Raw genomic sequence first — 23207 nt, 5'->3', positions numbered from 1 at the left:
CCTCTTCCTCTTCCTCTTCCTCTTCCTCTTCCTCTTCCTCTTCCTCTTCCTCTCCCTCTCCCTCTTCCTCTCCCTCTCCCTCTCCCTCTCCCTCTTCCTCTTCCTCTTCCTCTCCCTCTCCCTCTCCCTCTTCCTCTTCCTCTTCCTCTTCCTCTCCCTCTCCCTCTCCCTCTCCCTCTCCCTCTCCCTCTTCCTCTTCCTCTTCCTCTTCCTCTTCCTCTTCCTCTTCCTCTTCCTCTTCCTCTTCCTCTTCCTCTTCCGCTCCCTTTTCCTCTCCCTCTCCCTCTCCCTCTCCCTCTCCCTCTCCCTCCTCCTCTTCCTCTTCCTCTCCCTCTCCCTCTCCCTCTCCCTCTTCCTCTTCCTCTCCCTCTCCCTCTCCCTCTCCCTCTTCCTCTTCCTCTTCCTCTTCCTCTTCCTCTCCCTCTTCCTCTTCCTCTCCCTCTCCCTCTCCCTCTCCCTCTCCCTCTCCCTCTCCCTCTCCCTCTCCCTCTCCCCTCTTCCTCTTCCTCTTCCTCTTCCTCTTCCTCTTCCTCTTCCTCTTCCTCTTCCTCTTCCTCTTCCTCTTCCTCTTCCTCTTCCTCTTCCCCTCAGGTCCCATCGAGCTCTGCTCTCCCAGCGTACGTGTCCAGGTTGGAGGTGAGAGTCCTGCAGGAAGTTGTTCATGTTGATCACATGTTGAAGTTTAAAACATGTAAGAAAAGATTAATCTCTTTCTCTTGTGTCGTCACAGGGAATCCAGGATGCCCTCCAGAGGGCGCTGTCGTCCATGCTGCAGGATTCCCCACGAAGGAGAGTGGCCCTGGTGACTTTCAGTGATGAGGCAGGAAAATAAAACTTCTCCATTTTAAAATTAAGTTAAATTAGCAAATGTAATTAAATCATTGTTCTTTTATGCAGCATTTTATATATTTATATATAGTCGTTGATATAATTTAGTATAGTGAATAACGGTGATGTAATTATTCCATTGGCTGAGTCACGAAGGTTCACATGACGGAAGAGAAATAAGAGAAATCACAACAACACAAACAAATAACTCAAACAATAAATAAAAGCAAAATATACAAACTATTTAAAAGAAGAAAGAACCAACAGATGGTTTCTTATGAAGGGAGATAAATGTTTTAACTGATGTTTTATCGTGTCCAATCTTAACCGGCTCTTTATATTTAATTCTAATTCCCCTTATAGTTTTATCATATATATTTTAACTGGTTTTATGCTCTTTTTATTGGAAACACAAATGAAAGGTGACTTCTAATTCTAACTCTTCATGACTCTGTGACCAGGCCGTGATCTACGGTGATGGCACCAGTGTTCCTCTCACTCTCAGGGACTGGGCGTTGGTGGACTACGACCATATATGGGAGCAGGGTGCGGCCTACAGCGTCCCGCACTGCATCGCTGAAACCTACCGAGAGCTGGTGCAAAGAGTTAAAGAGTCAGTGTCCACGCTGTGTTTGTGTTTCTCATCCCGATCGCTGTGCTTCATGTCTGTGATCCCTGTTAATACTCACGTGTGTAATCCAGCCTCAGGGAACACGGAGCCACGTGTCTCGGCCCGGCAGCGCTAGCCTCGGTTGCCATGGCGTCAAGGCACCCCGGGTCAAAGGTGAGCAGGTCTCCAGGCCTTTAATAAGAAAAGTGTGACGTCACAGTCGTTACCATGACGCTGCCGATCGTTGCAGGTGATTTTATGCACCGACGGCCGAGCCAACATCGGACTCGGGGAGATGGAGCAAACGTCTTCTCCGCTGACGCCACATTTCTACAGACAGCTGGCGGTGCAGGCTGTGGACAGCGGGTGAGGACATTCACATGGAGTCTATTAAAATCCTATAAATAAAGAAAGTAAATCATTGTTTCTTTCTGTTCATCTGCAAGAGTCATAATATCAGTGATGAGCTTTGAAGGGACCGACTGTCGCTTGGCCGATGTCGGGAGACTGGCAGACACGACAGGAGGAAGGGTGAGCACATACTGTACATATACGTATAGTACATATACATATAGTACATATACATAGAGTACATGCTTGTGTAGTACATATACAAACTGTACATATACATACTGTACCAGCACATACAGAACATGCTCATGCAGTACAAATTGCACTAAGAAACAAGCTTTATCCATTACTGGACCTAAAGCACTGGTTGTAGTTAAAGCAACGCTGTGTAACTTTAGCTGGGCAGTAGCAACAGCGCCCCCTAGAGCCACAAGTATTACAGGATCCCTCTGTTGAGGCCGTCATTGCAAGCAGAGACATTAGTCGCTATAATCGCTGCTATAGCACCGTGGTTTTATCCCCTGAACCAGTTGGTGCAGGAGGAAAGCAACTCGTCTCCCTGCTACCAGTCAGCAAACCATCAGGAAATGGTGTAAAGTTGCTATAACAACAACAACAACAACACGCAGTGAGTAAACAAACCAGAGGGCGTGATCATGATCTGTAAACAAGGAGTCCGGCTGCACCAACACAAACCAACACACTGATGCTTCTGGGTGTTCTAATGATTTAAGAGACATTTTAAAAGTTACGGTTCGTCCACTAACAAACATCCACTTGCAAAGACTCAATTTAAAACAAACTTCCTCTCCTGCACAGGTGAACATCGTGTCTATCGGTACCATAGCAACGGAGATCCAGTCAGCCTCCATGGACAACGTCCTAGCAACGGGAGTCACAGCCACACTGGTCGCTTGTGATGGAATGTGGGTGGTGACTGACACTGAAGTTACACTGAACAAAACCAAACACAAATTAATTTCCTTTTCACGTCCATCCATTCATCTGTTTCCTCTTCATCTGCATGAAGACTTGAGGTTTCTACTTCTCTCTCTCTCTCCAGTTATTTCCCCGACGAGGATGAAAGCGACCACAAGCTGGTGAGAGAGATCGGGAACGTGACCACTGGGCTGCAGATCACCTTCCAGTTCGCGGTCAAACCAGAGTTCTCGGAGGGTGAGGCCGCTGATAAGCTCCACAAACACAATCTGCATTTACTGAAAGTGTGTTACGTCTGTTTACACGACGGGATTGTGAGCTGGCAGCGATTCCACAGAGACGACACGTCCAGAGGGTTTGTTCTGTGGAGCAGCCTGCGATCAATTCAAACTGAAGAAGATAAACTGTGGAATAAAAAGTGGGTAAAGGTGTAAAACGAGCTGTTATTAAAAGATATTGTGTGTTTGTATTTGTGTGTGTGTGTGTGTCAGTCTTCCTCCAGAGGGACTCTCTACCTTTCCAACTCCAGCTGAGCTTCAAGACCAGAGACCAACAACGAGTCACTCGCATCATAACCGAGCGACGACCTGTGACCTCCTGCAGGTGAAGAACCAGAGTTTAAAGTCCATATCAGTAATATGATCTATAAGTATCTGCTTTCATGTGTTTTCAAAATAAAACAGAAGTATGGATGCAGCTGCACGATATTTTGTAAAAGCTCAAACAAAGGTGAACTAGAGAAAAAGTGTCATTTTGAGATTAATGTCGTAATATTATAAGACTAAATTTTTAACATTACGAGTATAAAGTCCTTATTGAGAGGAAAGTTGTAATATTTGAATTATAATCGATTGATATTATAAAATCTACGTTTGGAACTTAAGCATCAAGTTTGTGATCTGCTGTAATCGGCTCTTTTATTAATTTCCATCATTTCGATTATTTCCTCTGTCTTCATCTGGTCTCCTGTCGGCCTGAAGTCGGGTTGGTGCCGGGAGTTTCAACATGTCGGTGCTCGGCGTGCACGGCGCTCAGCTCTGTGCCAGTTTGACCATGGAGGGTCGGGTGCAGGACGCACAGAAGCAGCTGAAAGCTCAGCAAGACCTGCTGACTCAGATCAGGTACCAGGGTCGGACCTCGGAGCTAACTCCCTCCACACAGGTTATCATCGTTCATATGACATGTTTGTGTGTCTGTCTGTGTGTTGATGTTGTGTTTCTCTTTCCGCCCTGCAGTGAGCAAAGGCCGATGGCGACGCAGGAGAGGATCTACGGCAACTGGATGGACACCATGACGACGATCTGTGACGACATCACGGCTGAGTCCCACGTAAACAATGAAGTCACATGATTCGCATTTCAGATTCCAGGTTTCCATTCCATAAAGGGAAGATTTATAGATGATCGTGTTTAAAAATCTCTAAAAAAACTTTAAAATATGTTCATTTGGAGCAACAGTCAGCAGCTGGTCAGTGTCGCTCAGGGTCAACACGTGAAACATGGGGAACATCGGGATAAAACAGCTGTTTGCCCCAGATGTTTCCAGTCCTAATGCTAAGCTACGCTAGCTGGCTATTGTCTTTAGTTGAACAATATTTAACAAATTATAGTTTCAAGAATGAGTTTATCTGTCCGTAGATAAAACTATTAATAAATATTTCAAGAATGAGTTTATCTTTCCTCTCAGATTTAAAACAACGTGTTATTCGTCACGCGTGAACAGTTTTTTTTTTGTTGCAGACGCTCTCGGACGAAGCAGCCGAGCTCGTGTACCAGATGAAGAGAGCGACCAGCATCTACAGCAGCAACACAGCTCAGACCCCGCCGAAGCCCGCGAAGAAGAAGAAGACCTTCATGAGGAGGAAGTGAAAGCGTCAGCGGACCAGAACCGAACTGAAAACTATTCGATTGAAAACGTTTTTGTGATTGAAAACCTCGACGACTCATTTTTCGCTGAATACAAAGTTACAAAATCTCTTGAAGTTACAGATCTACAGGTTACAGATGAAAGCATCAGCGCTGGATGTTCGTGGAATCGATAACAGGAACGAAAGGGAGTTCGATTTCCCTCTGGAGTCACATGAGAAATCAGCCTGTGTTATATTTAAATGGTTTTCTGTTTTCCAGGAACAATTCTATTTGTTTCACGTGAAATTAAAGACTTAACTCATCGTGTTAAATCTTCCTGCTTTTGTGATGTTTTCCCCAGATTTCTATACTTCTACCAACAGCAGATTGAACACAGATACACACAACAACTTGTTTCATTGCTTGAAGCTTTTATTTGCATTTGTTTATGAAGAAAAGCGTCTCCCTCGCCAGTATAAGGGCGAGTTGGAAGCATCAATTTAGTTTCCTCTAATTAAAGACACAAGAACTACAGACACAACCCAGCAGCTCCTGTCGATCCCTTAGTTCCTCTAATTTAAAAATTGTTGTAGCAACTGTAAAGAGGTAAAGGGGTAAAAACGAGATGGCAAACAGCAAACACAAAGCAGTGTGTGTGCCTGTGTGTGTGTGTTTGTGCGCTTCATCCTATCCCAGGATAATTTCTTCCTTCGCATCCAACGAGAGGAACGCAGAGCTGCAGCTTCCAGCTCATCTTCTCAAGGAAACCGCCTCTCAAATCAAGCTCTACAAACTCCTAGCAGCGACTCGATGTCCTGTAGGTAAGATTCAACAAGCAAGAGCATCACAGCTCCACAGAACCACGGGATCAGGAACCTTACAACAAAGCCAGAAGACTTCACACAACCGGCAGGACGAACGACAAACTGCACAGCAACTTTTCTCCCTTTCTAAGGACTGGTAACATTCTGGGCTTAATAATTATACTAGACTAAGCAAGACTGCTTATTTGATTCTGTGTGGTGTTTATAAGTTTGATATATGTGGTGATATTGTGTTTAAAAGTTAAATGAAAGTTAATGAAAGCATGCTGAAGAAGGTATGAACCCTGGTCAGCCAGTCACATCTAAATGAGACTGATCTTAATCAAAAAATTGGCTCTCTTTTCCCTTCTTTGAAGGGTGGTGCCCTGAGGTAACTTTAACCAACAAATTTATGATTTACTATTAATATTTTAAATATATATGTTTTATATTTTATTTTGATAACCAAATTTATTGAATGCCTAAAGGCACACCATTTTATTGTATAACCATTATTGCACAACAATACTGTCAAAAGTATCATGACTACAAGACAATACTATAACCGGAAATAAAGCATGAAAGCACAATCTGTATTGTAATGATTGACAGGTTTAAGAGATGTGATGCCAACAGACTCAGTTCAATTCTCCTCAAATTTTTCTTAAATGATTCAGAGCCGGGATCGGCTGGAGCCAACCGGGACCTACAGAGGATTACGGGCGACAGCTATATAACGGATGGATGGATTTAAAACTCTCTTACGAGCTAAAGCACGATAAAACTACTTCTTCCTAAACTGAGTAAACATTTGAAAAACAACCGGGACATTTGAAGAGTGCATTGGTTGTGTAACGTTTTCTACAACCCGACATTTTAGAGGCAACCACAGAATAAGCCTCCGTCAACAACAACTTGATTGCATCATTGGTTGTGTAACGTTTTCTACAACCCGACATTTTAGAGGCAACCACAGAATTAGCCTCCGTCAACAAACACTTGATTGCATCATTGGTTGTGTAACGTTTTCTACAATCCGACATTTTAGAGGCAACCACAGAATTAGCCTTCGTCAACAAACACTTGATTGCATCATTGGTTGTGTAACGTTTTCTACAACCCGACATTTTTAGAGGCAACCACAGAATTAGCCTTCGTCAACAACAACTTGGTTGGAGATGTTTCGTAACAACTTCCTGTTTGGGTACACAATGTCAGAGCTCGGCTTATCTCTCGTTCTGGCCGTAGCGCTTCGCTGGTCGGAAGGAATTAGAAACAAGGACGCTGAACACAACAGACACACAAAAACGCACACAACGAGCACGAGTTGAAAGGGAATGAAGCAGAAGGCGAAAACACATTTTTCACAGATGGTGGAGACGATAAAGAGCTAATTTTAGTCGGAATTGTCCTTAAACTGCAGATTGTGATGAATTAACTAAGGACACTTATCAATAAACAAAAGAACTTTGTGCGTGAGTAGCTAAAAGCGTGTCGCGGCAGCTAGCTTGACTCTTGCTGCACAGAAGTTTATATAACACACATTCAAAGAAAGTATCAGCTTCAGTAAAATGCGCATTGGTCTTGAAAAAGTAAAAATTTGAATCTAGCTTTTATTTCTTCTAAACAGATTTGCACGTTGATCCCATGAAACTCTATTCGACCCAATTGGAGGAAAGTTGAGCATATATGTGACAGATATAGAGACGTGGACCTTTGACCTACTTTGTGAGTGTGTGTGTGTCGTTCCTCCACCTCAACCCGTCCTGCAGCACCGACAAACTGTGACACAGGTGAGTGGGCGTGGAGTGACTTTTGATTGGAAACTCACAACCCTCACAGGCACACACACACACACAGACACAGACACACACCTATATATCACAACCTGAGAAGCAGACACGCTTCATAAGTGAGAGTTCGATTCTAAAGATCAAGACACAATATTGAGAAGATAAAAAGAAAAAAAAGGAGCTTTTTGGATTCACCTGAAAACACTGAAACACCAACGACGATCTTCATCATCATCATCATCATCAGCTGCACAGGTATCAGCTTCTTAGATCTTATTTCATATTTAAAATCTAAGGAGAAGCGAAGAAATGATAGAAAATGTTAAATGATTATGATTGTTTATTTTAATGATAACACTTTGTTTGATCTCTTACCTGCAAACACTTAGCGGACGCCGTGTTCAGGGCGCTCGTGGTTTATTCAGTTATCTACAAAGATTGAAACAATTGTATAATTAAATGAACACGTGTGACTTTTTATTCAAAAAATCACCTAACCCTTTTTAAGATTGTTAAAACACTTGCACTTGAAAGCGTACGTGATGAGCCACAGCAGAATGTCTACGCTCTTCATTCCTCAAATGTTCCGACCGTCCTAATCTGATCTGTGACGAGAGCAGAGATACGAGCCACGGAGGTTATGTTTCCACCTCCACCTTGTGAGCAGGATTATGAATAAAGTTGGTGGAAGGATGAGACGCGTGTTGGGGAAAGAATCCGTTCAACTTCAGGCCGGATCCAGATAGGAGATCATTTTTTAAAACCTGCATATTTAGGGGACTGGTATCTATGCGTGTGTGTAATTTGGTGCAGATCCAAATGTTACCCTGGATCCAGCAGATTTAAACGGGTTTAGACATTTTCAGCTGCGATAACAAACCTGTAAATACTGAGGTCCTGTGGATTCTCCCCCTACAGGATGTCTTTATATGGCAGCTTCCTGTCGGACGAGCAGTTCCTGTGCTCCATCTGCCTGGACGTGTTCTCCAGCCCTTCGTCCACGCCGTGCGGACACAGCTTCTGTATGAGCTGCATCAGCACATACTGGGATGGATGCAAGGTGCGTGTCCATCTTTTCACTTTCCTTCCTTCCTTCTCTGGGTCCCCTTGTTTCCTTCTTCCTTTTTATCCATCTTTTCTTCCTCCATTCCCTCAGTTTAAACAAACACTTTTCTTTCACTCGCCTGCCTCCCTTTTTCACATATTTTTCTTTGTGTCTCTCATGTGCACTCTTTACATTATAAATGTATATAAATCCTCATTTAACCCTCAGTGTAAATGTGATGTATAATAAAATGTAATAAAAACCCTCTCCACCTCTCTCCTCTTCCTCATCCTCTCCTCTTCCTCTCCTCTCTCAGGTTTGCCAGTGTCCTCTGTGTAAGAGAACCTTCCCGAAGCGTCCGGACCTGCAGATCAACCGGACGCTGCGGGAGATCACCGAGCAGTTCAGATACATGAAGGGAGGAGGAGGAGGAGGAGTGGAGACGGAGAAGAAGAGAGGAGGAAGAGGAGACGGAAACATACCCGATTATTTACTGGATGAACTGAAGAAGAAGTTTCCTCGAGCGCCGGCAGAGACGCCGACGTGTGAGACTCGGTCACCGGGTAAGACGGAGACATTAGGTCACATCAGGACACAGAGGCAGAATTGACATTTTCTATAAGTGTCATGAATCAGTCAGATACATTTACATCAACATTAATATTCTCAATATCCACAAAGCTGGAGAACGTGAACCAGGGGAACAGGTGGTGCATTCAGGTGAGGAGCAGCAGCTGTGACAGACGATCTCCTGTCAGCCGCGGTGTCACATGACCTCACACAGATATGTTGCACAGCAGCAATCTTTACATGCACACGTGTGTAACACAGAGAACAGTGGGGGGGGGGGCATGGGAAGGTCATGTAGCTCTGCAGTTATTCGATCCGATCTTTGACCAATCAGCTCCAAAAGTTGATCGTCTGGAGACAAACTACCAAATTCTATTCTCAACAAGTTTGGTGCAAGTCCGTCTGTGCTTTGTTGAGTTATTTTGTACATTCACACACAGAGGAAAGTGAAGCCAAAGCATCTTGATTGCCCCCTGGTGGCCGGCGGCAGTACAGGTCACAAACAGCACAAGTCCACAGCAGATAAATCTTTGTGAGAGAGTGTTTCTGTTCATCACTTCAGCTTGATTTCTCCTCTCGACCCTTGTACCCCTCAGAAAACGACCCCACCCATCAGCCGCTGGCCTCCTCGGCGCCGCCCCCCCCGCCGCTCGGCCCCCCCAGCACCCGCCGACGCTTCACCATGAGCGGGGCGGCGAGCAGCCAGAGCGCCGCCGTCTGCGGGATCCACAGCCGCGGCGTCACGGTACGACCACGTGGTTCTTTCTGATCGAGCTTGAACAAGACTCGTACTTTTTTGTTGATCTGGATTTTAAGATTTTGAGTCCTGGACTTCAGGTTTACTGTCGGACCGACCGCGTGTGCGTCTGTCCCGACTGCGACGCCGAGCAGCATCAGGGTCACGAGACGGTGTCTGTGGAGGACGAGTGGACGGAAACCAGGGTAGGAGAGAGAGAGAGAGAGAGGGAGGGGGAGGAGGGGAGAGAGAGGTTGGTTATTAATATAACACTAATGACATGTGTGCAGTCGCAGCTCAGTGCGTCGTCGCAGGAGATCCAGGAGATGATCAGAGAGAGAATCAGGAAGATTGAAGAGATCAGAACGTCAGTGAGTGAACTGGAGGTGAGACACACGCTCTGTTAATCTGATCCAGAATCATAATCACATTGAATAGTTCCTTCTGTTCTGGTGGTTAAACCTCTCCCTGGTTTGGCTCCTCCCAGCTGGCGGTGGAGCGGGAGACGGCCGGCAGCGTCGGCCTCTTCTCCGCCCTGGTGTCGGCCATCGAGCGCTCGCAGGCGCAGCTGATGGAGGTGATGGAGATGAGCCGGCGGGCGGCCGAGCACCAGGCCGACGCCATGATCCGACAGCTGGAGATGGAGGTCCAGGAGCTGCGGAGGAGAGAGAGCGCCCTGGCCGCGCTCGCCCAGTCCGACGACCCCAGTCACGGCGTCAAGGTCGGTGAGAAGTTTGACATTTGAATCTGATGACGAAACAGGTAAAAACGTGAGGAATCGGCGAGTGATGATCGGAGATATTATCTATATTCCCAGACGTTCCACCTTCTCTCCACTCCTCCTCCCACCAAGAACTGGTCGGGGGTGTCCGTGACCTCTGACCTGGGATCAGGGACCATCTACAGGTCGCTGGTCGCTCTGCTGGAGAAGTTCCAGGAGGAGCTGAGGAACATCTCAGAGAAAGGTCCGTGAGTGAAACACAGGGACGGATTCCAAACCGGAGACTTGAGCTCATGAACCTCAGCTTCTTCTCTAAAGCCTCAAATACACAAACACAACAAAGCAAACCTGGAATGACACAGATTAAAACTTTTCTCTCAAACTTCTTTGAGATTACTTTTGATTTCTAATATTGTTCCTGTCCAGGTTTTCCCTCCTCGGCGCTGGAGCCCAGTCCCGTCCGAGCGCAGCCACGTGAGTGAGACTCACATCTCAGACACACACTATCCCACCTTAAACCGATTACACACACACTTGACTCTAACGTGAGGATTCCACCTTAAATCAATTAACGGTGTTCATCTATAGAACGTATCTTTAACCATGTGAAACGTGGTGTGTGTTCCTGCAGGAATGAGGCGGGTGCAGGAGTACGCACGTAAGTTTCATTCTCACAAACTCAACTCACGTCATGTCGTGACTGAAAGTGTGACTCAGCACTTTTCCCTTGTCCTCAGTGGACGTGACTCTGGACGGAGACACCGCTCATCCACGACTGATCGTGAGCGACGACATGAAGAGTGTGAGACGCTCGTTAGATCTTTGCAACACGTGATGATTGAAAGTTGTGCGCTGGTGTTTGAAGGGAGTTGTGTGTCGGTTTGTAAGGTGTGTGTGTCGGTTTGTAATGAAGTCGCTCTGCAGGTGAGATGTGGCGAGCGGCACCGGCTGCTCCCGGACCACCCGGAGAGGTTCGACAGGGTGGTGTGTGTCCTGGGGAGCGAGGTCATCTCCTCCGGGAGACACTACTGGGAGGTGAGACCAGCTCTGATCAGGAAATGAGTGTTTCCAAGCCTCTGCTCCGGCGACACCTAGTGGCCGGAGGTGTTATGTTCTCTGGCCATACTTTTCATTTGAACACGATATCTCTCGGACGCCTCGAGGGAATTTCCTCAAATTTGGCACAAATGTTCATTTACACTCACAGATGAACTGATTAGGTTCGGGCGGTTAAAGGTCAAAGGTCACAGAGGTCTTTGAGCATGAATCTCAAATCCTCCTTTCAGTTGTCGCTTAGACTCAAAGATAAACTGATGAGATTTCAGTGGTCGAAGATCAAAGGTCACAGAGCTTTTGTTTTTTCAGAACCACTTAACATTTAAGATCAGATTTAAATGACACGCTTGATGATGTAAATATGTTGCTCGCAGGTAGAGGTGGGGGGGAAGACGGACTGGGATCTGGGCGTGGCCAGAAAATCCATCAGCAAGAAGGGGAAGATCGACGTGACCCCGGAGAACGGATACTGGTTCCTCAGCCTCAGAAACAAGTGAGTCCCCATCAGTCACCGGTTGGTTTAACCAGGAAACCAGTGGAGAGCAAAGGAGGAGATGAACGGTGGAATATTTACCCACAGTTCAGTTTGTCGTCCAGGAAAGAAGATCACAAACAGAAACAGTAGCGGAGGTCACACATGAAGAAGAAGAAGAATGAGGACACAACACTGGGACTGAGTGGTGGGGTTTACTGGTTAGAAATGCAGGGGCAGGAAACTGATCAGGTCACAGGTGTGCCAGGAAATGCTGACAAAATAAAACAGGAAATGGAACCTGGACGTCACCAAGTGATGTTGAGAACTGTCTTTATCATGAAATTTTAAAAAAAAATTGCATATGCAGCCGATTGGATATTAACTATTGTTGAAAAATATAAAAAGACATAATATAGAATTAAACATGGTAATAGAAATACTCTGATTTCCTCTGCTTTACTCTTCCTTTTATTCAATTTATCTTATCTAACTTTTCTTTACTTTCTCTCCTCAGGAACAAATACGCCTTTCGCACCGAACCCTCCACAGACGTGTGCCTGACCCTCCGGCCTCAGAAGATCGGTGTCTTTGTGGACTTTGAGAAAGGACAGGTGCACTATGGGAAACATTTATTTGTAGAACTTATAATAACACTATACTCTCTTTATCTATAACTCCTCTCTCTCTCTCTTTCTCCTTCTCGGCCGTGCAGGTGTCGTTCTACAACGTTGATGCTAAGATCCACATCTACACCTTCAGTGACCCTTTCACCGAATGCATCCTCCCGTTCTTCAGCCCGTGCACAAACAAATCCGGGAAGAACGAGGCGCCGCTGGTCCTCACGCCAGTGAACGCCACGGAGTGACAGGAAGGATTATCTGTTCTTCTTCTTCACGGCCTCTGCACTGAAGTTTCCCTGCAGGAACATTTTCATTCCGGCAGATGTTGTAGTCTCACTGTGAACTCAGGTTTAACATCTGGATGTGTTTTAAATTATCTGATAAAATAATCTAATCCTCCAAATATCTGCATGTTTGTATTCAAATGTTATTTCTGTGGATTTGAGCCTCAGAGGAAAAAATTGCAGATAATTTGCTCGTTTCCAGATTTAACATTAAAAGCCAGTTTAGCTTAGCTCAGCATAAAGGCTGTAGAAACAATGTGAAATGTCCCCATACATAAACACAAACTATAGTATGAACTGTATAGACAATGCATTAGCAAGATTTATAACATTACATCAATCTAATAAAGGTTTATTTCTGTGTAAAATATGTTTTTTTTCTCCAGTGTAAAATTCATATTCCTCCTAAATCTCTCTGCTTCACTTCAGTAGGTTGAACACCAGGGGGCAGATGTGTCAGCTAAAATTCCTTTTAATTTCTTAAACTTTCTCCTTCTACTCCACTACATTTCACCTGGAAATATACACAAAGTACTATTTGTTTCACTCTATTTAAATGTATCTGACAGTGAATAAGATTTAACACAAAAAACAAGAGTTTATAAAATATAAAATTGTTAATAAAGTTGTTTTGTTCTTTATTTCCTGTCTGTCTGCCTACGTTAATCCACTGATGCGTTTAAACTATGCTCTTTATCTCGACCTCATCTCACGTCTCTTATCACCAGGTGTGGATCAACCTGTTTTCTCGGCTTCACCTCCTGTAAACAATCAGTTCCGTCATGTTTCCAAACACCCGGTGCATTTCTCCTTCCTCCTGTTCCTCCCTCTCTCCGGCTCCTTCAGCTCATTCTCACACTCGAGACCTCAAACTCCCACTGTCACATTAGCAAGAAATCAAATAAATCAAATGAACGGCTCTGGAGTTTTTTGGGGCCTCAGGCTTCACTTCTTCTGCAGCTCAGCGTCTCTTCTTGCTCGTCCACTGTTCACAGGGAATGCAAAGAATTCACTTCCTCCAGAGATGTTTAATCACAAGTCGGATGTCAGAGCCAGAAGCTGTGAGATGAGCCACATTTATTAAAAACTGCTGTCTCTACTCGCTTTAGCAATCAAGTGGGAGATTTCAGAAGGCGTGGGGTCCTTTTCTTAATGCATTCCAGACTTTGTGAAAACCTGGTGCAGCTTAACAACACTATGTACTCTTTGCTTATGCTTATTTTTAGCGCAGGCTCTAGATGTGACAATGTGCTCATATTATTGTAGTGTATTGGCAGTGATTATTTTTCATTTGAAGATTTTATTTGATATATTCTTTCTTTTCTGTATTACATTGCATCTGTTTTTTTTTCTGTTTTCGTTTTTTTCTGTTGTTACCTTGTGTTTTTTTTTTTCCTGAAGTTATATTGCCCAATTCATGTCTGTCTGGACACACTGGTGTTGATTGTTGTACTCATGTTTACCTCCTGTCTCTGTAATGTCCATTCAGCATTGCACTTATATATATTGAAAATCCTTCAATAAACAGATTTTGATTTAGAACTGCTGTCTCTGTACCTTAATGCTGTTTTCCTCTTTGGTGTGTATTTCAGGAATTCATTTTTAATCCTATGCAAAGTTTATTTTACTTCCTTGAACAGCACTCTACAAATTGTATTTATTATTATAGTAGAAATGTATCTTCTCACCTTTAATTTGAAGTGTGCATATGTATACTCCAACACTTAATACGTCCTTACATACAGTTTATCTATTTAGGAGATTGACCTTACTACTGGGTGATTAGTGCCCCTCCCCCAAGACGAGAGGAGTGGTTTGTAAAGGTGATGAAAACATTTGTTTGCTTTCCTGACAAGAGGCATCCACTGACGTCTCTAAAGCTTCACTGTGGTTTCTCCATCTAGTGTAAGCTTTATACCAACACGGAGGTTAAGACCACACCCTCAGCTGGAGAAGAGAACGCCCTGTCACACCACAACTTGACTCTTTAATACGTTTCTAATTAAGCAGATTAAACAAAGCGACTTCATGTCTGCTTCCTATTTATCGTCCTGTTCGAAACCAAGATGTAAAAACTACCTCCCGAGTTCGGTTCTGGACTAAAAAACACACGACAGAGACTTTAAATCCTTTTTTCATTTTTCAACTTCACTGAAAATTATTCACACAAAAAAGGAAAATCCCTTGAATTATTCTGTCATTAAATGAGAAAGAGTGACATAGAAGCACATGAATCACATGACAAGCAAAACCACAGCATCATCCGAGCCCCTTGTGAGCAGATTGAAGTCAACGGAGAAGTAACATGAACATAGAGGCACATATATTATTATTATTATTATTTCACTGACTGGATAAAAGTGCAAATGCTGGACGAGCATCCAACGAGTTCATCTAAATAGAAATCAGATTTTTCTCTCCGGATGTTACAAACTAATCAGAAATCTTTCTTACAAGTCGGATGTTTTAGTGAAACAACTTCTTTGATATGAAAAAGGAAAACACTTCTTACGTGTTTGTTTGTGTAACATATGACAAGCTTCAGAGAGCTAGCTCCAGTTTAAAGAGGGTAACAGAAGGAGCGTGCTAGCATAAAGCTCGTTAAGTAACAGGTTATTTTAAAATACGTAGAAGCTGTATCTTTAGTAACTCAACCCCAACAGTGACCTGAGGAATTTAAGTTTCAGGAAAATCCACATTTTACAAAGTCTTTCTTTCTGTTTTACACTTTTTTCACAACTAACAAACCTAAACTTTATTCATGTTTAGTGTTTTGTTCTGTTTTCAGTCTAGTGTGTTTTAGATTTTGGTGATGTGGTGATCCTGGTGATTGCATCTGAGTTCAGTATCTCCGACTACGACAATAAAGTTATGAATTATCTTTTTTAGTCCGTTGCAATATTCACAGTTTTACTTAAATTACTTTGGAACGTTAAGTACGTAAAAGAGCCGGAAAGTTTTCATTGAGACTTGACCTAAATGTTTTTATGAACTCTGTAACTGTCACTCCTACTCTAAAATTAGATATCCATTTTATACATTATCTTAATACTTATCATGCGTATCGTTTGATTACTTCTATTCAATGTGCCTAAGCTGCACTGACCCTTATCACTTGAACCTTTCAGTACTAAGTGATTTTAAACTTCTCATTTGTTGATGCAGTCCAGTCGATCCTGCTCCATCTTCGACTTTGCTTTTTCTCTCTGAAGGAGAATGTGTTCGGCGAACTCCCGCACGGACCCCATCCCCCCCGCCGCGTGGCAGGTGTACTTCGCAGCGTTGATCGCCACCGTGGGGGCGTTTCCGGGTACTGCACTCAAACCCGCCAGGTTCAGACAGTTGACGTCTGCTTTGTCGTTACCTGAGGAGAGGAGGAAGAAGGGAGATGAGGAGGGAGGAAACAGGAAGAGGATATTTACATACACATATAATAATAATAATAACATCCCTCTCTACACAGGAGTTCCACCAGGCTCTGTGCTGGGGCCTACTCCTCCTACTAGTGAGTGGAGTGCCAAACAAATTGGGAAAATGGGCCCAGGAAGAACCCATTCAATTTGTGTACAGATCCAGGAATCTTTCTCTAACACTGCGAGATGGATTTCAATAGAGAACCACGCTATAAAATAAGATATGACGGGTTTACCCATGTACGCCACGTCCTTCCACTCCAGCTTCCTCTGCTCCACCATCACTTTCAGATCGTTCAGCGGCTCCTCTCCCACCTGGAGGACTTTGCAGCCGGTCCTCTCGGACAACTGGTCCACCAGCTTCTGGGTCACGGGGTCCTCGCTGGACATCAGCAGCACCACCTGGGGGCGGAGGACAGAACTTAAGGGAGGATATGAGTGACCTGCATTACTGCTGATAACACTCCAGTCCTCCTTTTCCTTCTCTTACTTCATCTTCCCTTCTCTGGCAAACAAGACCCTGAGATACTTCACTTGGCCTTATCAACAAGGCCCGGGACCCCCACCTGACTTGGTCTTTTCTTCCGCCCCCACACCTCAAGGATGTGTTAAATTAACACATATTATATAATATTATACTGCATTACATTGCATATTGGAATTTGACTCTGTTCACTGTTTTGCATGTTGCATTTTGCATTTCACTTTTTACTTCACTCTCACCTTCACTTTCATATCTTGTATATATTTTTATATAGATATGTTTATGTCTAAATAAATGTTACTTTGTATAAATATTAGAAAAAGTGAGTAAATAAGAAGTAAATAGTGAGTAAATATATATTGTTTTTTTATTGTTTTTCTTATGTGTGGTGTATTTATTGTGTTTTTATGTTTCTATGTTCATTGTATGCACCAATAACCAGAGCAGATTCCAGGTCGGTGTAAACCTACTTGGCAATAAATACCTTCTGATTCTGATTCTGATTCTGATTCTGATCTGGGCAGCACCACACCCCCAACCCAACGAGAACAATCCACCCGGCCTCGGACTGCAGGTGCTCTTCATTCTGACGGATCTGATGAAGCCAACAGAACCACATCGTCTGCAGCGACCTCGGTGGAGTTCAAGGTTCTTTAAGCAGAATGTTAAAACGCTAACCTCCACTTCCTCCTTCTGGAGCATCCGGATGCCGACGGTGTCTCTGGTGTTAATCGACACCATCTCCTCTCCGGACACCGACAGAAAGATCCTCCCTTCGGTTAAACACCCGGACACGTTGCAGAACATCAGCCTCACCACCTCCGGCGTGACTCGCCCAAAGTAACCATACCTGTTGGGAAAGAGAAACGAGGGAAATGGATGACCAGAGACAGAGAATGCAAACGCAGGACACAAGACAAAGACTTACAATAACAAACCAGCCGGATCATTGTTTGGTTTTACAGACGTCATCATCGAGATAACACACATACGGGCTTTGTCCCGCTCCAGTTGGAAGACGGGTATGTTGACAGCTGCTTCGTGGTTTGTCGGTGGAGTTGGTTCAACAGAACAATAAGAAACAACATGGTACGTGTTCACATCATTAAAGCGCTCCTCCCCTGTTTGTTCAGGATCCTCTCACCTGAGAACTCGCTGCTCCGCCACAGGCCAGTCGATGTCCACGTCGATGTCCACGCTGTACTCCGGCAGCATCTCGTAGTAGCCCACCTTCCCGCCCTGCAGGCACAAGGCAGCGGGGGGGAAGAGAATCAGAATCAGAATCAGAAGATATTTATTGCCAAGTAGGTTTACACCTACCTGGAATTTGTACAATAAATACAACACACATAAGAAAAACTATAAAAAAACAATATATATTTACTCACTATTTACCTCTTATTTACTCACTTTTCCTAATATTTATACAAAGTAACATTTATTTAGACATAAACATATCTATATAATAAATGTATAAAAGATAAAAGATATAAAAAGTGAAGTGAAATGCAAAATGCAAAACAGTTCATTTGAAAGATGTTAAAGTAAAAGCATCTGTAGCAACATGTACAAACCAGGGTTCATACACATTTTGACCAATGGATTTCCATGACTTTTCAACAACTTTTCAACAACTTTAAACCAAATTACCATGTCCAAGCATTTTGTGAAATCTCGGTGTTTACGTGAAAGTGACAAAATTAGTATTTAAACGAACAATGAGAATTCCAAGGCATACAGTATACCTTACGCATACGCTCTCATACTAACTCAGTTAGTAGGCTATGAGAGCGTATACCTGCTTATATTTTGAGCGAATTTCTTTAAAAGCATATGAATTATTTGAAACTCAGCGTAAATGAACGACATGAAAGTATGAATATAACAAATTTCCATGACTTTTCCAAAACTTTTGGGTTTTTTTGTTTTTCCAGGACTTTTCCAAGCCTGGAAATACACATTTTACAATTCCATGACTTTTCCAGGTTTTCTATGACCGTATGAACCCTGAAATACACAAACTGAATATTGACACTAGAAGACCTTTTTCAAGACATAAGATAAACTACACAGCTTATCTTTTAAACTAAAACGAATCCTGAAGGATAAACCGTGAGGCCCGGTTACCTGGAGAAGTCCGTCCTTCATGATCTGGTCTCTCGTGGTGAAATACAAGGAGCCGTTCTCACACAGCTCTCCGTTCCAGTCCTGACGCCGAGGCCGGTTGGCCGGGTCCAGGTTGAGCGGCTTGGTCAACTCCCCGGCTGCAGGGAAGCAGGGTGAAGGTCAGTAAGAACTTCACCAAACATCGATATGGCTGTTCGATAAGGGATTTACTCTTTGTCCTGTAGGGGGAGCTGTTTTCCGTCGACTCACATTCCTTCTTGACCTCCTGCCAGCGGAACATGTGTCTCCGGACCACGGAGAAGACGGAGTCGTAGCCCTGCTGCGTGATCATCTCCAGCGCCTCCTTCACGTGGAACGGGTGGAGACAAGGGGACGTAGCCTGGATGTTGCAGATCACATCCACCTCTGTGAAGACAAGTCACCAGGAGGACAAGTTCTGAGTCTCAAACAGCTGCTTGGTCTCGACCTCTGGGCTCAGACCCGGGGCGGATACTAATTAAACATACAGTGGATTTACGACCTGGAGAAGTTTGTGGTTTACCTGGGTTCTGCCTCATGAACTCCTGGATGGTTTCCAAGGACGTGGACGAGTCTCTGGAGACTTCAGGACTCCGGCGATGAACCTTCGCTCCCCAGGACTTTGCCACTTTCTCGATCTCGTCGTGGTCCGTCGACACCCACACACTGAGAAGGACAACTTTGATTAGTCGAGCTCAAGTTTCTAATACTTTTAATGATTTAATGTTTTCTACCGTCCACACACACACACTGAGAAAGAGGAAAAGCTCCGTCTCACACTGTTTTCTACTTTTCATTTCTTTCAAAAAACGAATAGATAATAGAAATATGTCGACACACACATACATTGTTTGTTCCTGCTTCCTCGTGTACAATCACAATACAAACTTTCTTTCTATATAATTTCTCATACTAATATATTGAAGGAGGTATATATTGAAAATACACTTGGGCAGTGATTCCTCAGATGTCGTTATCAAAAGAAATGTAATTTAGGTTTTAAATTCAGTAAAAAATTGACTTAAAAGAAACAATATTGTGACGTTTATCGTATTTAACATGAACATCTGTATATTATAAAAGTTAAGGTCACATTGTCCAGCTCTAGAACATTTAGTGCTTAATTTTAATACAATAATTAACAGCTCAGCTCTCAAGATCAATCGTTTGATTCCTTTTTTTTAACCGAGACTCTAAAACCAAAACAACAGATGAGTTAGCAATGATTTAAAAAACAGAGATAAGGTTTTGAATCCAGACTTTAACTCAACTTTCTCCTTCTTATTGGAACTAGAACCAGATGTTCGTGCTCACACTTGCTCAGGGATGAAATCCTCTTCAGGAGAAAAACCGCAGCAACAAGACACAACTAGTTCGGTTGAATAAAAACTCCTAAAGTAGTTTTTACAAACAAGGATTACACAAGTTAAAACTATAATGACAACGAGATGCATATGAAAAACACTATAGATCATATTTGATGAAGTCTGCTGCAGATGTGTGGTTTTACAGTTTGATATTAGAGTCTAATACAGATGTTTTTAGATGAGATAACAAAGAGGAGTCTAATACAGATGTTTTTGAATATGATCATAAAGAAGAGTCTAATACAGATGTTTTTGAATATGATCATAAAGAAGAGTCTAATACAGATGTTTTTGAATATGATAACAAAGAGGAGTCTAATACAGATGTTTTTGAATAGGATCATAAAGAGGAGTGTAATACAGATGTTTTTGAATATCATCATAAAGAAGAGTCTAATACAGATGTTTTTGAATATGATCATAAAGAGGAGTGTAATACAGATGTTTTTGAATAGGATCATAAAGAAGAGTGTAATACAGATGTTTTTAGATGGGATAACAAAGAGGAGTCTAATACAGATGTTTTAGAATAGGATCATAAAGAGCAGTGGTAAAAATAAAGTACTTGAAAGCCATACGTCACCTGTCAGAAAATGACTTGAGTAAAAGTCTTCAAGTAGCTCATATTAAAAGTACTTAAGTATCAAAAGTATCTGGCGTTGAAATGTACTTAAGTATCAAAAGTAAAAGTACAAGTACCAAAATTAAAAATGCAAAGTGCTTTTTATAGTAGGCCTATACAGACACAAAACAAACCAAAATGTTTCTCCTCAAGATTTATCTCAACTGACTGAAAAATTTTAACAACAATATGAATATAATGTATATAATGTAAAAATGTTGAACCCTAGATGAGAGAGAGAGAGAGAGAGAGAGAGAGAACCAACCTCTGCTGCTCAAGTAACGAGCCAGTTTGAGAATGTAAGAATTAGAAAGTACAGATATTTTTGTTCAAATGTAACGAGTAAAAGTAAATAGTCGTCAGGAAAAGAAATACTCAAGTAAAGTACAGACATGTGAAAAATCTACTTAAGTACAGAAACAAAGTATTTCTACCTCGTTACTTCCCACCACTGATAAAGAAGAGTCTAATACAGATGTTTTTGAATATGATCATAAAGAGGAGTCTAATACAGATGTTTTTGAATATGATCATAAAGAGGAGTCTATTAAATATGTTTTTGAATATGATAACAAAAAGGAGTCTAATACAGATGTTTTTACATGAGATCATAAAGAGGAGTCTAATACAGATGTTTTTACATGAGATCATAAAGAGGAGTCTAATACAGATGTTTTTACATGAGATCATAAAGAGGAGTCTAATACAGATGTTTTTACATGAGATCATAAAGAGGAGTCTAATACAGATGTTTTTACATGAGATCATAAAGAGGAGTCTAATACAGATGTTTTTGAATAGGATCATAACGAAGAGTCTAATACAGATGTTTTTAAATATGATAACAAAGGGGATCGAACCTGTGGAACATCGCGGAGTCCCCGGCGGCTCGCAGCACCCAGCTGAGCAGCGGGACCCCGGCCAGGGTCTTGATGTTCTTCAGGTGGATCCCCTTGCTTCCGCCCCGGGACAGGACCAGCGCGGCCACATGTCTCTGTCTGGCCCCCCCACTGTCCCCCCGGGTGTCCCCCCGGCTGTCCCCCCGGGTGGGCTTCTTGCAGGACGGCAGCGGGACGTCCGGAGACCCGTTAGCGCCCTGGAGGAGGCTCCTCTTCCGGGCGGCCATTGCGACTGTAACGGTCCAGTGAGGAAGGAGGAGGGACGAAGAGGAGAGAGAGGGAGGAGGAGGAAGAGACTACGCCCACAAAGAGAGAGAGGGGGGGAGAGAGAGAAAGAGAGAGGCTGCAGAGGAAGCCTCCGCCCACAAAGAGAGAGGGAGGAGCGTCGTCATCACAACAAACGTCACATTCTACGCATACTCACACACTTCCGGGTCTGATCCCACATGACTGAGGTCAACAGCGCCACCTGCTGCCGAGGAGGTCGAACTGTCAGCCCAGAAAACAACAGGATCACATGAATAAACAAGCAGATAAATGCATAAATAAAAACATACATATATTAAATAAATAAATATATACATACATATATTAAATAAATAAATATATACATAAATATATAAATATCAACATACTTGAATAAACAAATAGATGGATATATAAATGGTTCTTATTTGTTGTACTAAACAATCTTGATGCACTTGAAGAAAAAAAACGACACAAAAACTGTGGAGCTTTATTGATGCCTTAGATATTATTAGAAGTCCCTTCACTATTTAATCTTGTAAAATCTTTATTAAATTCAGTGTGAAAAATTATCAATACCTAAGCTCAGTGTTCTTCATGAACTTTAAAAGGTGAATAATTAAGTGTTCCATCATTGATGAAGAATTTATCGATGGATGTGACGCCAGCTGATTCCAGAGACGCCGTCCGACCGACTGATCTCCACTAACTACATCATCTCAAATTAATATTTCACAGATGGTTCGACACAGATCGATATAACAGCAGGGAAATCAATCAAAACTGTATTTACTGCAGAGTGTTGGACTTGGGCAGCATTCACCTGCTCTGCTCATGATAATAGAAAATATAAAATATACTACAGTGGTATTAATGTTGTTTATGTGACGACCACTGATCTATAAACTGTGAACGGTGATGACTAATAACTGGAACAGCCAGGGAACTGGTTTAATTTGCTGCACACTCACCTTCTTTTCTTTAGCTGATCAACAGCGCCCCCTTCTGGATACTTACACCAGGTGAGCTGTTGTTTCCAGTGTTGAGCAGCAGGGCTGAGGGAGGACATGAGAGGAGGATAAAGAAGAGTTTCCTGGATGATTGTGTTGATGTGACAGTTTCAGGTCAGTGTTACGTGTGTTGAATTGTTGCGTCTGCTGCCCCCAAGTGGCCAAAACCAGTGAAAGTAGCTTTAACAACCTGTAATTGACCCACAACGTGAACGCTGCCGCCTTCTGTTTGTTGCATAACTGCAAACTCGCTCCTGGAATTTAGATTGTAGAGTCTGACTGATGTGCTCGGACATTTTGTTTCTTCTCATCGACACCTTGTTCGTCCTCATCGTTCCTCTCT

General features: G+C 43.0%; 3 protein-coding genes across 3 annotated transcripts in view; 2 read left to right on the top strand and 1 right to left on the bottom strand.

The window, feature by feature from the left end:
* si:dkey-9k7.3 (circularly permutated Ras protein 1) overlaps window positions 1-4907 on the top strand; it is an 8502-nt gene extending 3595 nt beyond the window's left edge. The window contains exons 7-18 of the mRNA XM_061065991.1: window positions 592-636; window positions 731-820; window positions 1290-1441; window positions 1531-1612; window positions 1689-1804; window positions 1885-1969; window positions 2609-2715; window positions 2853-2965; window positions 3220-3331; window positions 3709-3849; window positions 3964-4057; window positions 4468-4907. Of these exons, the coding sequence (XP_060921974.1) occupies window positions 592-636; window positions 731-820; window positions 1290-1441; window positions 1531-1612; window positions 1689-1804; window positions 1885-1969; window positions 2609-2715; window positions 2853-2965; window positions 3220-3331; window positions 3709-3849; window positions 3964-4057; window positions 4468-4596 (1266 nt within the window). The 3' untranslated portion in view covers window positions 4597-4907. The remainder of the gene's footprint in view (window positions 1-591; window positions 637-730; window positions 821-1289; window positions 1442-1530; window positions 1613-1688; window positions 1805-1884; window positions 1970-2608; window positions 2716-2852; window positions 2966-3219; window positions 3332-3708; window positions 3850-3963; window positions 4058-4467) is intronic.
* A 3183-nt stretch (window positions 4908-8090) lies between these two features.
* Window positions 8091-12639, top strand: LOC132996177 (E3 ubiquitin-protein ligase TRIM39). The gene is made up of 14 exons (XM_061066499.1): window positions 8091-8231; window positions 8533-8779; window positions 9383-9531; window positions 9624-9728; window positions 9813-9908; window positions 10010-10243; window positions 10340-10487; window positions 10670-10717; window positions 10875-10901; window positions 10981-11045; window positions 11168-11278; window positions 11674-11792; window positions 12289-12385; window positions 12487-12639. Exons 1-14 carry the CDS (start codon window positions 8091-8093, stop codon window positions 12637-12639), a joined length of 1740 nt encoding a protein of 579 aa, XP_060922482.1.
* A 2157-nt stretch (window positions 12640-14796) lies between these two features.
* On the bottom strand, window positions 14797-21857 carry LOC133028734 (N-acylneuraminate cytidylyltransferase-like). The gene is made up of 8 exons (XM_061095746.1): window positions 21570-21857; window positions 19244-19386; window positions 18952-19107; window positions 18703-18839; window positions 17720-17814; window positions 17254-17425; window positions 16328-16493; window positions 14797-16042 (listed from the first exon to the last, which is right to left on the bottom strand). The coding sequence occupies exons 1-8, from the start codon at window positions 21833-21835 to the stop codon at window positions 15828-15830; spliced, it is 1350 nt and encodes a 449-aa protein (XP_060951729.1). The 5' UTR covers window positions 21836-21857; the 3' UTR covers window positions 14797-15827.
* Window positions 21858-23207: the final 1350 nt, after the last annotated feature.

This window comes from Limanda limanda, chromosome 22, assembly GCF_963576545.1.
Source record: "Limanda limanda chromosome 22, fLimLim1.1, whole genome shotgun sequence".
NCBI classification, from domain to species: Eukaryota; Metazoa; Chordata; class Actinopteri; order Pleuronectiformes; family Pleuronectidae; genus Limanda; species Limanda limanda.
The sequence above is the reverse complement of the archived record's forward strand: the minus strand, read 5'-3'. Positions and strand labels throughout refer to the sequence as shown.